This window comes from Zootoca vivipara, chromosome 2 (genome assembly GCF_965207765.1).
Source record: "Zootoca vivipara chromosome 2, rZooViv2.hap1.1, whole genome shotgun sequence".
Classification (NCBI taxonomy): Eukaryota; Metazoa; Chordata; class Lepidosauria; order Squamata; family Lacertidae; genus Zootoca; species Zootoca vivipara.
Genome location: NC_142584.1, coordinates 102,682,813 through 102,697,208, shown reverse-complemented (window position 1 = coordinate 102,697,208; position 14,396 = coordinate 102,682,813). Strand labels below are relative to the sequence as shown.

The 14,396-nt window shown below is 48.6% G+C and overlaps 1 protein-coding gene across 1 annotated transcript in view; it reads left to right on the top strand.

Moving 5' to 3' along the window:
• LOC118080878 (sodium- and chloride-dependent creatine transporter 1) overlaps positions 1-5,729 on the top strand; it is a 28,972-nt gene extending 23,243 nt beyond the window's left edge. Inside the window, exons 13-14 of the mRNA XM_060271267.2 lie at positions 149-319; positions 3,102-5,729. Of these exons, the coding sequence (XP_060127250.1) occupies positions 149-319; positions 3,102-3,248 (318 nt within the window). The 3' untranslated portion in view covers positions 3,249-5,729. The remainder of the gene's footprint in view (positions 1-148; positions 320-3,101) is intronic.
• The last annotated feature ends 8,667 nt before the right edge of the window (positions 5,730-14,396 follow it).

The following is a 14,396-nucleotide window of genomic DNA, read 5'->3' as shown; positions in this document are numbered from 1 at the left end:
GGTATATTGATATTTGAGAAGGTGTTTTGTTGAGCACAAGAGAACTAGGACTGGGTTTTGGCTGCCTCTATTCCCCCTACCCAAGACTAAAAAGAATAATTATCATCTCTGGTATCTCCTCCCTCCTTCCCCCTCCATTCATCACTAGGGCATCTTCCTGTTCCATGTGGTGAACTACCAACCACTGACTTACAACAAGACCTACATCTACCCATGGTGGGGTGAGGCTATTGGCTGGGCTCTGGCCCTTTCCTCCATGCTCTGCATCCCCTGCACGGTCGCTTACAAGCTTCTGCGAAGCAAGGGCTCCTTCCAACAGGTGAGTCATCAGTCTCTCGTCTCTGGCCAGTCCCAGCCCATTAGGATGGAGTTGCCAAGCACCTTGCTCTGCTGGCAAGCTGAGCCTTGTCCCATCTGGCCTTCCTGGCTATGGCGCAGTTTGCTGTAGTCTAAGTGTTGCTATGAGGCTGCAGTGGTACCCTCACATCCACACGCCGTACCTTTACAGCACCGTGACAGTCATGGCTTTCCCCACACAGAATCATGGGAACTGTAGTTTAAGGGTGCCAGCAGCTGTTGATCTGTGATAAACTAGGGTTTCCTAGGATTCTTGGGGGGGGGGGGAGTCATGCGGTATAGGAGTGCTTTAAGTGTACGGTGTGGATGCTTATTCCAGCATAGTTATCCTTCCCTTGTTGCAGCATGTGGTCATTCAGTGTGACCTTAGAGATGCCCTAAGGCAGGCATCCCCAAACTTCGGCCCTCCAGATGTTTTGGCCTACAACTCCCGTGACCCCTAGCTAACAGGACCAGTGGTCGGGGAAGATGGGAATTGTAGTCCAAAACATCTGGAGGGCCGAGGTTTGGGGGTGCCTGCCCTAAGGAATTTGCACAGCACAGACTTGACTCCAAGCTGGATGCCTCTGCTGATGAAGGTGGCTGTGAGAGGGGCCGGCCCTCTTGTTTTACAGATGAGACATGCAAGCCTCCTCTGCACACTGTGCAGCCAGCTATCAGGCACAGCCATGACTGCTACGCTGAATTGTAGGCTGCTAGCCAGCCATGGTAATAGACCTGGGGAGGAGAATGGCTTTTGGAGCTGAATAGCATCCGTATGGTATAATCTCCTGCCACCCAAATAGAAAGTTCAGAAGCGGGTTCTGTGGTTGCTAAAGCAGCTGTTATATACTTCCCTCTTTCCAGGCAAGCAGCTTGCAGTGGTGCGAAGGCTTCAAAAGCGCAGGGAAGATGCAAGCATAGATTCGGGGAGGCAGGTGCCAGATGGGCTTCTGTGCCTATTTAAGATCCTGTTCCAAGGTTCTCAAGGATCTGGGGTTTTCCATGCCTTGGCTTCAATGCCATTCTCCACTTTAGAATCACAGCGTAAGGTTTGAGGGAGGCTTTTCTGCCATTGAAGCAGGAGGAACTTCCACTTCTCTCAACACTCTCACGCCACCTGAAGAGCTGTTCACACTTCCTCCAAGCAGACTGAATCTGGGGCCCATCCTGCTGGTGGGAAGGAGTCCTCTGTAACAGGCTTTTTAATTTTGTGGCTCCCCATGTTTGGAACGCCCTCCCTACAGATGCCCGCTTGGCTCACTCTCTGCTGCTTTTTAGAAAAGGTATAGAGACCTTCCTGTTTACAGAGGCCTTTGAGTCCTCAGAAGGGCTGTGTGTGATTGATTGATTGATTGATTGATTGATCGATTGATCTGCGCATTTAAGAGGTTTCTAGGCCATCCTTCAGCCATTGAGGGCAGGCTACAACAAAATGCTAAGTATAAAAAATTGCATGAAAACGTTCAAAAGCGCAGGACAAAATCATGACAGGTGCAATAAAACTCAGCAGAGCGGCAAAGCCAAAAACTATTGTTAAAACCATTTTGTCCTCCATGTTGAAAATGCCTGGACAGATTGTTTAAAAAAACAGAAATGGTCTTTACGTGCCACCAGACTGATGTTGGTTGGTTGGTTTCGGTGTACCATTCATTTGGCCTTGGTTGCTGGTTTTAATGTATGCTAGGGCAGGGCCATAGTTAGGGAGTGGCAAGGTGGGTCCCCGGCAGGGGATGGAGTACGCGCACAAAATAGGATAAAAAACATGTCCATAAATATAAATATTGATTATTGCCCTATAATCAATGGTTTTAAATAGAGGGCAAATTGAATGGGTGGAGGGGGGTGGGTTGGAGGAGAGGCAGAAAGAAGAGCTAATTTGTCCATGGCTAGGGGGGCACAATCTGAACAGTTCTGCCAGGGGCGCAAGATCACCTAGCTACGGTTCTGCGCTAGGGTAACATTTTAGGCTTTTCCTTTAAAGTCCCTCTAACGGATGTAAGCCACTTCAAGGACCCCTGACTGCGCTAGTTTTTAAGTGAGATTTTTAAAAAATCCTCTATGTAAATAAACAAATAGTGAACAAACGGACACGCTTGTACTTTGAGTTGCTCACTGACTCCCCTGCCTCACCCTGGTATGCAGGCTGAGACCCTACCTGCCCGCAGACTGTCTCGCCAGAGTGGTGCATGCTCTGGTTATCTCCCGCTTGGACTACTGCAATGCGCTCTATGTGGGGGCTACCTTTGAAGGTGACCAGGAAACTGCAATTAATCCAGAATGCGGCAGCTAGACTAGTGACTGGGAGTGGCTGCTGGGACCACATAACACCGGTCCTGAGAGATCTACACTGGCTCCCAGTACGTTTCCGAGCACAATTCAAAGTGTTGGTACTGACCTTTACAGCCCTAAACAGCCTCGCTCCTGTATACCTGAAGGAGCGTCTCCACCCCCATCATTCAGCCCGGACACTGAGATCCAGCACTGAGGGCCTTCTGGCGGTTCCCTCATTGCGAGAAGTGAGGTTACAGGGAACCAGACAGGGCCTTCTCGATAGTGGCACCCGCCCTGAGGAACGCCCTTCCATCAGATGTCAAGGCAATAAGCAACTATTTTACTTTTAGAGGACAACTGAAGGCGACCCTGTTTAGGGAAGTTTTTAATGTTTGATGCTGTACTGTTTTTCATATTCGGTTGGAAGCTGCCCAGAGTGGGCGGGGTATAAATAATAAATTATTATTATATTATTATTATTTCTCCCCCAGCGCTGGCAATTGCTGACCACCCCCGTCTGGGGCCACCACCACCTGGAATACATGACACCCGAAGCGGAGACAAAACTGCTGCCACCGCCAGACAGTCTCACTGCAGCCCCCCTGGAGAAGGCTACGCTTTTTGAGACTGTGATTTGATTTTCTTGTACTCTCTTCCTCTAGCAATAACACCGCGCACCAAGGTCAGCTGTTTGGGGGTAGCGGGGAAAGTTGGCAGTATTGGAGACTCAGCCCTTCACGTAGTCAGGAGGCTCCCAGTGCGAGATGTCAATAAAGACCCCTGGTGGTTGGTGGCAGCGGCTGCCGCAAGCTTTTTTCCGCTTTGTCAGCGGCCTCACTTGCCACCATCCACCACGGCCCTAGACATGACTCCGCCGCAGAGGGGCTTGGGGGCGGGGGCTAATCCTGGCTCCCATGTGTGGTGGCCAATCGCAAATCTGTGAAGTCAATGAATGCCACAAATCTTTGGGATGTGGCATTGCATTCTAGGTCAAATGGCATGTGGCCACTCCAGATGGGAGCTGAGCTTGGCTCTCATTCAAAAGCACCCCTATCCCCCACCCCCTTAAAATGCATCTGGGGGGCCATTGGGGCAAGTGGTGCATGGCGGTGTGGCTGGTGCTGGTGTGGGTCCCTCAGCCAGTGCCTGACTCGGCCAACTGCTAGCACTGTACTTGCCTGCTTGCAATTTGGCTGTGTACCTTAGGCAGCCGCCTTCATGCCATTAATGGGAAAGCTGTGAAATCAGGTTGGGTTGGTCTGACATCGGTAAGACGGAGGTGCTGCTAGCAGCAGGGGACAAGGGCTCCATGCACACACATACCCGTCCAAGCACATGCAGACTTCCACATTTCCTCCAAGATCACCTTGTCCAATAGTGTCAGTATTAGCTTTCAAACCTCAGGCGAGGAGCGCATTCACTTCCTCCTACCAGATAGGCTGGGCCACCCCATTGCCAGTCATCAGAGCATCTGGGACTGGCTCCATCCCACCTTTCATTACTATCACCAGTACAGAGACCCCAGTACAGCTCTACTAGGTTTCATCCCCAAACCCACCCAGCACCCAAACCTTCTGTGGGGTGCTTTTAATCCTCGGGGGCTGTTTGCCCAATCCCAATCCCCAGCCTGTTCTTACCTGGTTAAGGTACACTAATGACATCCTGTCTCTCAGGTTCTAATCCTTCCCCAATGCTGCAAGAGAAAGCAGAAAAAGACTGTCGCATTTCCAGTACTCTGTGTGGCCTATTCTCTTTTGTACCTTATTCCCCAATCCACCTGCCACAAATCATGCCCCTTCCACATTTTCAGTTGCACTGATGTGATCTTGATCACGCAGCAGTTGCCTTTTAATATCCTGGATAGCATTTCTTGCCCCTGCCATTATAAATGTACCTTATACACTCTGCTGCCTTCCCCACGCCTTCCTCCCCCCTGGAGGAAGATGCCTGCCCTCCATTTTTTTGGCTTTTACCAGTGGCTTCTTTGTAGGCTGTGACTGAGGCCACTCCAGCTGGAATTGGGAGGTCAGAACTCCTGAAACTTCCTCTCACTGGAGAGGGGAAAGGGAACCTCCCCAAATGAATAAGAGAGAGGGGAACGGGAGTGCCAGAGAAATGGAGTATGTGGGTGTTGTCTTGAACAAGCAGACCAGCAGCTGTCCCGTTCCCCCTTCGCAAGCAAGCATGGAGAAAATTATTAGGGGAACAGCACATCAATCGCACACAGAGACACCTTAATAGAGTTGGAAGCTTTATTTCTGTAGCTTTAACATCTGTCTGACAAGCATAAATTCAAAAGATGCAGCCTGGAGGTGTTACAACGGAGACTACCATGATGATAAATTCTAGGTGCTAGTCTGTTGCCGGGGAGGGGGGGGGGACACAAGACAAAAACCAGCAAAGAGTCTGGTGGCACCTCAAACTCCAGTACATTTATTGAGGCCATGAGAAAGCTCATAATCAAAATAGAGATTTGTTTTGTCTTAAAGCTACCACTAGACTTTTAGGGCATGAACGGTTTAATGGGCGTTCAACTTTGTTTGTTTGCAGGGAGCTTAGAGCAAGTGTTACCCCTCCACATTTTCTATTGCTTTCCCCCCCGTCACTTTCCTTACTGCAAAAAGTCCAATCTTTTGGAGAAGTGAGTTCAGTGCGCAAGACTTCCCCATCAAACGTAACCACACAACCTGCATTTGCCAGTGTGTGATTGAATCCCTCCTGAAAATAGAGGCCGTCTGGAAGCGTCCATAGTTGTTCATGATGAGAAAGGCTACATCGGCTGAATTTATTCCTGTCATACAACTGTTGCAGCAATCCTCCTGCTGCTTCTTGCCCAGGTGTGCTTAGCCCCTTCCCCACTCCACCTCCACATTGTAGTGCCCAGCCACGCTGCTGCATCTCCCCATTGTATGTATTTGTAATATATGAGTGTTTGTGCCAAATTGGGCTGAGCCCATTTTCCTCTGCACACCAAGCTGTAATCACTACCACCACCCCATGCTATCCTAATTCTCAGCTCCCTGGTTTTTTGGTTTGGTTTTCTCTCTCTCTCGTTTTTGCAATCACCTACCCAATTGTGGTACAGATCCAACCTCTGACAATAAATATGGGAGAGATTCCGCCTGTGTCAATTGCATCTTTGTCAAAGCTGCCTCACCTCTGGTCAGTCCATTTGGGTAAGTGGGGCACTGCCCCCCACCAACCTCAATCTGCTCTCTCTCTCCCTCCCCCCGCCTACCTGCTTATAACCAGTCCAGGGGGTGGCACTGTCCGCTTCCTTCTCCTCGGTCTCCATGTTGCCCTTGTACATCTCAGCAGGGAGGAAGGGGTTAAAAATTAGCATGAGTCGGCTCTCCCCACCATTGGCTCTGGATCAACCTGCTCTTAGGGGGTCCCTGCCTTCTGCCCCTCAAGTCCCAATGGGGCAGCAGCCACCACTGCTTTTGGTATGGCTCGCTGATAATGGCGACAATGGGGTCCATCACTAACAAGGCAGTGATTGCTATCTAATCTTATGGCAATTGCATGCATGCGGGAAAAAAGGGGGTAAAGGGATTGGAGGGGGGAAGCACATTAAAAATGGCAGGCCACACAGCAGGGTGATAACAAGAAACAGGTTGCCAGGTAGATTTGCAATCTGGGCCAGGTGTTTGAAAGCCAGGCAAAAGCAGGCCAGAAGAAAATTGACCAAGGTGAAAGAATTAAAAAGGGGGGAAATGATCTGAGTTGGGAAAATTGAGACAGGAATGAGGGATGACAGCCCAGAGTTATTGATGAGTCAGAGTGCTTTGGTGACCTACTTAGGAAGGAAATATCTTCCCCACCACTTGCATATTTGGATTCTGGTGGCAGAAGTCCCATCCCTTCTGTCAAATAGAGGGAACGTCCCTCTGGACAATGTTTTTATTTGGCGTGAATTGATGATGATTTGTGCTCGTGATGGCATCAGAGCTGTCATACACAATCCTGCTTCCAGTACTAGTTGTTTATGCAAAGGTTTTGGGGGCAGACATAGGATCATAGAATTGCCGTGTTGGAAGAGACCACAAGAGTCATCTAGTCCAACTCCCTGCAATGCAGGGGAAATCTTTCACCCAACATGGGACTTGCACCCACGAACCTGAGATTAAGGGTCTCACGCTCTACCAACTGAGCTATCCCAACGCTCGGCACCAATTGTTTTGTTTCCTATCGGGGCATGTCCTGCAACTTCTGGTTGAAGCCCTGTAACTTTTCACACCACAAATGCTCTAGGTGGGGTTTGCTTGGGGGTTGGTTTTGTTTTTGTTTTTGTTCCCACATCTGTTGCTCTAGAGTGCAAAAGTCCCTCTCCGGATAGCAATGATTGAATCACACTGAGGGAAGCATTGCAGAACAGCTGATGAAGCAGAATGATATGATGGTGGTCCATTACGATTCCACCACTAGTACAACTATTATCACGCCAATGGCATTTTTGCAGAATTCTCTCTCTCTCTCTCTCTCTCTCTCTCTCTCTCTCTCTCTCTCTCTCTCTCTCTCACACACACACACACACACACACACACATACACCAAATAAAATCCGGAGGGGTGCAGGCAGTGCTATGCAGTGCGTAGCCTTCAAATATTGTTCTCACAGAGCACGAGCACAAGGTGGCAGCAGAAACGCTATTACAATCCCTTCCTTGCCGGGCAAAGGCACTGCTAGCTGAATTCTCCCAGCGGCATATCTTGGCACATTGTATTGCCATGAATGGGATAAGCATCTTTATGAAAGGATGGCAACTCTGGAAGCTGCCTTACACTGTGTCAGCCCATTGGTCCATCTAGTTCAGTATTGCCTACACTGACTGGCAGCAGCACTTCAGGGTTTCAGATAGGGGTCCCTCCCATGCCTAGCTGGAGATGCCAGGGATTGAACTTGGGACCTTCTGCATACAAAGCAGGTGCTCTGCCACTGAGCTACAGCTCATAGGAAGCTGCCTATCACTGGTCCATCTAGCTTAGTATTGTCTACACTGACTGGCAGCAGCTCTCCGGGGTTTCAAATGGGGACACTCCCAATTTTCAATGTTTTTGGTATCCTGTGTTGCATTCTCTCCCCAAGCCTAGACTACAATGACTCGATGCCTATAAAGAATTGTAGAGTTGGAAGGGACCTTGAGGGACATCTAGTCGAACCCCCTGCAATGCAGGAATCAGCTGTGAGCAAACCTATTTCCTGATTGGCTGAACCAGGTTCCCCGAGTCAGATTAACTACACACCACCACTGGGAAATTGTCCAACCCACTGCTCGTTCTGAGATTATTTTATTTATTTTTAAAATCATTTTTATTAATAAGGGTTGTGTCCAGTTAAGTCATGCTCAGACTAACCCAATGAAATGAATGGACATGACTAATTAGGTACAGAGAAGAGAAGACTCCCTGGAAAAGACCCTGATGTTGGGAAAGATTGAGGGCACAAGGAGAAGGGGACGGCAGAGGATGAGATGGTTGGACAGTGTTCTCGAAGCTACCAACATGAGTTTGACCAAACTGCGGGAGGCAGTGGAAGACAGGAGTGCCTGGCATGCTCTGGTCCATGGGGTCACAAAGAGTCAGACACAACTAAACAACAAAAACAACAAAATTAGGTACAACCCTAAGCCATGAACACTACCTAGAAATGGACGTGAAACACAAACAAGAGAGGTGTTAAGTCATTCTTCAGAGTGCTGTACACGATGTACTCATTTTATTTACTAAACCCCCTCGCTTTACATGGAGCTGCCCTTGAAGCTGACCCAGAAACTCCAAATTTGTATCTGAAGAAGTGTGCATGCACACGAAAGCTCATACCAAAATATAAACTTAGTTGGTCTTTAAGGTGCTACTGAAGGAATTTTTTTATTTTGCTTCGACTCAGACCAACACGGCTACCTACCTGTAACCAGAAACTCCAGCGGGTGCAGAATGTCAGAGCGAGGCTCCTTATGGGGTGCTGGCAGCGGGACCATATTCACCCAGTGCTTTACCAGTTGCACTGGCTCCCAGTGGAGTACAGGATCTAGGACCCTCATACCTACGGACCGCCTCTCCTGGTATGCCCCGCGGAGGACCTTAAGGTCCACAAATAACAACATGTTGGAGATCCCAAGCCATACGGCAGTTAGACTGGTCTCAACTAGGGCCAGGGCCTTCTCAGTACTGGCCCCAACTTGGCGGAACGCTCTCTCACAGGAGACTAGGGCCCTGCGGGATTTGACATCTTTCCGCAGGGCCTGCAAGAAGGAGCTGTTCCGCCTGGCCTTTGGCGTGGACTCAGTCTGGCCCCTTATGGTTTTTGACTTGGGCCTTTTTTAAAAAATGAGGCTGCATTTAAAATTTAAAATCTAATTTGTTTTTTAACCTGTATTTTTAACTAATTGTTTTCTTTTTATGTCTTATTGTAATTTTATTGGTGTCAGCCGTCCTGAGCCCAGTTTTGGCTGTGGAGGGCGGGCTATAAATAAATTATTGTTATTATTATTAAATTTATATCCCACTGTCTTCTCCAAGCAGCTCAAGGTGGTGCTCATGGTTCTCCCCCCCCCATCATTTAATCCCCCTAACAACCCTGTGAGGTAGTCTTGGCTGAGAGGCAGTGACTGGCCCCACCCAGAGAGCCTCACCGCCGAGTAGGGATGGATTTGAACCCCTCATCTCCCCAGGTCCTTGTCCAACGCTCTAGCCACTAAACCACACCAGCTCTCTACATCTTAAAACAGTCTCAAGTTCTGCATGGATATTTATTTCCCTTCCCCATCCTGAGTTTGCCCAGGGGGCGGGGGCGGGGCTCACCTTTACAGTACACAGTTCATGCCAGCAATATACAGCTGGGCCATTACTCTTAAAGACTGGTAGCCAAAGCAATCCATAATAGTCCAGTCTTTTTTCCGCAGCCGGACAAAGGGTTGAGAAAGGAGTCCTCTTTTTATAAAGCCATGCCGTACAGCGCCAAAATGACCCACGCCTCAGCAGAGCTCTCGCTCCATTAATAACCATAGTGTCCTTCCAAGAGAGCTGCAGCCGGCAACTTCTCCATCTGCTGAGCAGTTCGACTAAGCAGGCAACGCACATTATGGCACCTTACTGGCCTAAGTAAGATCGGCTTTATCATCGGCTTACTGACCGAACCCAAAGGGTGCTCATCAATGGCTCCTCCTCATCCTGGAGAGTAGTGACTAGTGGGGTGCTACAGGGTTCTGTCTTGGGCCCAGTCTTGTTCAACATCTTTATCAATGACTTGGATGATGGGCTTGAGGGCATCCTGAGCAAGTTTGCAGATGACACCAAATTGGGAGGGGTGGCTAACACCCCAGAGGACAGGATCACACTTCAGAATGACCTTAACAGATTAGACAACTGGGCCAAAGCAAACAAGATGAATTTTAACAAGGAGAAATGTAAAGTACTACACTTGGGCAAAAAAAATGAAAGGCACAAATACAGGATGGGAGACACCTGGCTTGAGAGCAGTACATGTGAAAAGGATCTAGGAGTCTTGGTAGACCACAAACTTGACATGAGTCAGCAGTGTGATGCAGCAGCTTAAAAAGCCAGTGCAATTCTGTGCTGCATCAATAGGAGTATAGCGTCTAGATCAAGGGAAGTAATAGTACCACTGTATTCTGCTCTGGTCAGACCTCACCTGGAGTACTGTGTCCAGTTCTGGGCACCACAGTTCAAGAAGGATACTGATAAGCTGGAACGTGTCCAGAAGAGGGCAACCAAAATGGTCAAAGGCCTGGAAACGATGCCTTATGAGGAACGGCTTAGGGAGCTGGGTATGTTTAGCCTGGAGAAGAGAAGGTTAAGGGGTGATATGATAGCCATGTTCAAATATATAAAAGGATGTCATATAGAGGAAGGAGAAAGGTTGTTTTCTGCTGCTCCAGAGAAGCGGACACGGAGCAACGGATTCAAACTACAAGAAAGAAAATTCCACCTAAACATTAGGAAGAACTTCCTGACAGTAAGAGCTGTTCGGCAGTGGAATTTGCTGCCAAGGAGTGTGGTGGAGTCTTCTTCTTTGGAGGTCTTTAAGCAGAGGCTTGACAGCCATATGTCAAGAATGCTTTGATGGTGTTTCCTGCTTGGCAGGGGGTTGGACTGGATGGCCCTTGTGGTCTCTTCCAACTCTATGATTCTATGATTCTATGATCTATTCACCTCTCAAATCTTCACTCACTTGCCAATAAAATGGATGAACTGCACCTTATTAATCAAGAAAACTCAAGAAACTCCAATATGCTAAAGAGGAGTGGAATTTTCTGCCAAGGAGTGTGGTGGAGTCTCCTTCTTTGGAGGTCTTTAAGCAGAGGCTTGACAGGCATATGTCAGGAATGCTTTGATGGTGTTTCCTGCTTGGCAGGGGGTTGGACTGGATGGCCCTTGTGGTCTCTTCCAACTCTATGATTCTAAGAACACAAAAGGTGCCCTGCAGGATCAGGCCCAAGGCCTGACCTATAAAGCCTTAAACGGCTCAGGACTGCAATACCTCGAGGACCCGCTCTTTCCATATGAACCTACCTGGACCCTAAGATCATCTTCTGAGGCCCTCCTTCGTGTGCCTCCTCCTTAAGAGGTCTGGAGGGTGGCAACACAAGAACGGGCCTTCTCTGCAGTGGCTCCCCATCTGCAGAATGCGCTCACCAATTCCCCTGGCGCCTTCATTATACACATTTAGGCGCCAGGCAAAAAAATGTTCCCTTTTTAACCAGGCCTTTGGCTAATCCGATTTATGCCCTTTTAAAATGTGGGTGTGGTTTTTATTGGGGGGGTTGCTATTGGGTTGTTGTTTTTGTTTTTATTAGGTATTTTGTGGTTTTATATCTTGATTTTATTCTGTGAACCACCCTGAGACTCCTGGGTATAGGATGGTATATAAATTCAATAAATGATAATAATGAGAATAGTCCAGCGTCCTGTACTCACAGCGGCCAGCCACCAGATGCCAGTGGCAAACTTGCAAGCAGGACCCAAGTGCAATAGCACTCTCCACTTGTGTGGCTTCCAGTAACTGGTATTCAGAAGCATTGCTGCCTCCAACCGTGCAGGAAAACATTGTGTGTGTGTGTGTGTGTGTGTGTGTGTGTGTGTGTGTGTGTGTGTGTGTGTGTAGGGCAGGAGCACCACAAAAGGACAAAAAAAGACGGAGCAAGCTTTGGTGCTCACTGAAGCAAGGTTCTTTATTATACCTCTGTGTGTTTCAGGGAAGAAGCAGAAGCTAAAAATACCTTCTTCAGGAGATCTATCCATCTATCTATCTATATCTATCTATCATCTGACAACCTTTGTACCATGATTCTCAAGAATATGACGTGTTACATATACAGTATATACACTTCAAAATAACAGATTAGAGAACTGGGCCAAAGCAAACAAGATGAATTTTAACAGGGAGAAATGTAAAGTACTACACTTGGGCAAAAAAAATGAAAGGCACAAATACAGGATGGGAGACACCTGGCTTGAGAGCAGTACATGTGAAAAGGATCTAGGAGTCTTGGTAGACCACAAACTTGACATGAGTCAACAGTGCGATGTAGCAGCTTAAAAAGCCAATGCAATTCTGGGCTGCATCAATAGGAGTACGGCTTAGGAAGCTGGGTATGTTTAGCCTGGAGAAGAGAAGGTTAAGGGGTGATATGATAGCCATGTTCAAATACATAAAAGGATGTCATATAGAGGAGGGAGAAAGGTTGTTTTCTGCTGCTCCAGAGAAGCGGACACGGAGCAATGGATTCAAACTACAAGAAAGAAGATTCTACCTAAACATTAGGAAGAACTTCCTGACAGTAAGAGCTGTTCGGCAGTGGAATTTGCTGCCAAGGAGTGTAGTGGAGTCTCCTTCTTTGGAGGTTTTTAAGCAGATGCTTGACAGCCATCTGTCAGGAATGCTTTGATGGTGTTTCCTGCTTGGCAGGGGGTTGGACTGGATGGCCCTTGTGGTCTCTTCCAACTCTATGATTCTATAAGTAAAACCCACCAGAGCTGGAACTCCAGGTCCAGCGGACCCAGACTTAGTTCCCCAAGAGTCTCCCCACCACTGGCACGGTTGCCCAAGGGGGAAGGAATGTGACCCTCAGGCTGCAGAACGGCTCCCCACCTCCTGCATCGCAATTTGAAAGGTATCGCAGCCTCCTTCTTCCCTCCCCTCAACCTACCACCAGAGTGGGAAGGGTGCTGATCTAAGCTTTGGGTGTGTGATGAAACTGCTGTTTTGGAGACAAAGAAACAGGGCCGGCTCACCCTTGAGGCATGGTGAGGCTACTGCCTCGGGCGGCAGGTTCCACAGGGGCAGCAGATCCTGCCTTCAGATAATGCATTACGCTTTGCTGCTGTGGCAGCAACAGCTGCAGCATGCTCCTTAGAGGCTGGGTCTGCCAGCCCTGGAGGGAGATCTGTGAGCTGGGGTGTATGCAGCCCTCATGTAAAAGACAGTGGGTCTGCTGCCAGGAAGGCATGCACACAGAGAGAGGGGGTCATATAAAGCTGCCTTATACTGAGGCAGACCATTGGCCCATCTGACTCAGTATTGTCAACACTGACTGGCAGCAGCTCTCCAGGTTTCGGGCAGTCGTCTCCCCTATCCCTACCTGGATTTGCGAGGGATTGAACCTGGTACTTTCTGCATGCAATGCATGCGTCCTGCCAGCTGAACTGCAGCCCTTCCTATGTACCTTATACATATCCCCCCCTTCATGCCCTGCTTGTGTATATTTTTAAATACAGCAAATATTGAAAGAACACCGCGAGTGATCTCCAGCATTCTCTCCTCGAACCCAAATAGCGCTGCTCCCGAATTTCTCACGGTTCAGAGGAGCAGAAGGATCTTAGGCGTACAAAAGCCCCCGAACTGCTTTAAAAATACATCTGCTGGAAGTTTTTGTCTTGGGTTTTAATCTCTGCCATGATGAATTCGCTTGGTGGCTTTAGGATGACAGGGTTGCCTAAGGGGGGGCCACCCCCAGCCCCCGTCTGTGAAAACGGAGAGAGAATAATACTCACCTGACACAGCTGTCATAAAGATTACAAGATAATGCATTTGAAGGACTTTGAACACTTGAAAACCCTTATACAAACGCCGCTTCTGATTAATAAATATGCAGTGCAATATTTATTACAATGTAATGGGTAAATATGTGTTTGAATATAAATTTCTATCCGTCTGTGTCATGTTACGGCACTTAAAATGTAAGCAATCTTTACTGGAAGGATACGCTTATTAGGCACTGTCAGTGGCTTGTGGGGCCTGTAAATCAAGCTTACGTTGGAGCTGGAATTCAGGAACTGGGGTGCAGGTTTAAGAGCGCCACAGATCAGGGGTGCATGGTGGGAGAGCACAGAATCCAGAGGGATAAAGATCTAGTGCTTTCATAAGGTTGTGGATGGTACGCCACCCCTGCAAGGGTCAGGGGTGGCATGGAATTACTGTGCTAGTAGGGACGCGGGTGGCGCTGTGGGTTAAACCACAGAGCCTAGGGCTTGCCGATCAGGAGGTTGGCAGTTCGAATCCCCGCAACAGGATGAGCTCCCGTTGCTCGGTCCCAGCTCCTGCCAACCTAGCAGTTCGAAAGCACATCAAAGTGCAAGTACCGGTAGATAAATAGCTACCACTGCAGCGGGAAGGTAAACAGCGTTTCCGCGTGCTGCTCTGGTTTCGGCAGAAGCGGCTTTGTCATGCTGGCCACATGACCCGGAAGCTGTACGCCGGCTCCCTCGGCCAGTAAAGCGAGATGAGCGCCACAACCCCAGAATCGTCCACGACTGGACCTAATG